Below are 856 nucleotides of genomic sequence, written 5' to 3' on the forward strand. Positions count from 1 at the left end.
TTTGAAACCAGTTTTTGAAACCAAAGTATATTAAATTAGTTTATATGAATATTTGTAGGGGAGACTAAAATCCAGAGACTTCTTTCCATTCCCGGCCTTTGTCTAGATGTCTGTCATTGGAATAATCTTTCTGAAGAAAACTTATGTTTACAGTACAAAGATATTTTTCTTGACAATTAATCATTTTGACTGGTACTTCTTTATCTCAGATTATTTATGAGAAGTAATATAGGCCTTTAAGTTGAATATTGTTTATTTCCTATAGGAAATTTAAATGAACAGTCCCAGGAGCAGCTCAGTAAAGGCTCAATTACACTGCAGGCTGAAGAACTACAGAGTACTTCACAGGGGGATGAGAATGATGTGACACTGACTGCCAGCGAGAGCAGGACAGAGGTAGCTCTAACTCTTCTAAAGGACTCTCAGTGCCTTGATAGGGTTTCAGACCACTTGAGAAAAACCTGTGTCCTTATTTTCCTGGCTTCAGTCTTATTTCAGTGTCCTTTAAATGAGAACATTTTAAAAATCAGTTTATAATGTACATATAGAAGAATATATAAAACAGTATTACTAGCCATTTGAGTAGCTCTGTAGTGGTACTTCTTTTTTTTAATTTGTATTCCTCTAATTGATTGCTAATGAAGTTAATACTTTTATACTTTAACTGATTTTACATAGTTTTTTATGTGACGTTCCATTCATTGGATTTCCTTATATATTTGGTAGGCTCCTTTGGCCAGCATGAAAGTTTCACCTGTCTTCTTCTGTAAGACTTTAAGACAATCCTGAAGCCATTTTTGACAATTCTGAATCCTCTCAGCCTCTGTGCCATAGTGCTTCCCCTCCTCCCCTGGGA

General features: G+C 35.4%; 1 protein-coding gene across 1 annotated transcript in view; it reads left to right on the forward strand.

The window, feature by feature from the left end:
• The window catches only part of Cep192 (centrosomal protein 192), an 81,585-nt gene that overhangs the window by 30,448 nt on the left and 50,281 nt on the right, over positions 1-856 (forward strand). Inside the window, exon 16 of the mRNA XM_026783373.1 lies at positions 266-396. Within this exon, the coding sequence (XP_026639174.1) occupies positions 266-396 (131 nt within the window). The remainder of the gene's footprint in view (positions 1-265; positions 397-856) is intronic.

The sequence above is a fragment of the Microtus ochrogaster genome, chromosome 18 (genome assembly GCF_000317375.1).
Source record: "Microtus ochrogaster isolate Prairie Vole_2 chromosome 18, MicOch1.0, whole genome shotgun sequence".
Taxonomy (NCBI): domain Eukaryota; kingdom Metazoa; phylum Chordata; class Mammalia; order Rodentia; family Cricetidae; genus Microtus; species Microtus ochrogaster.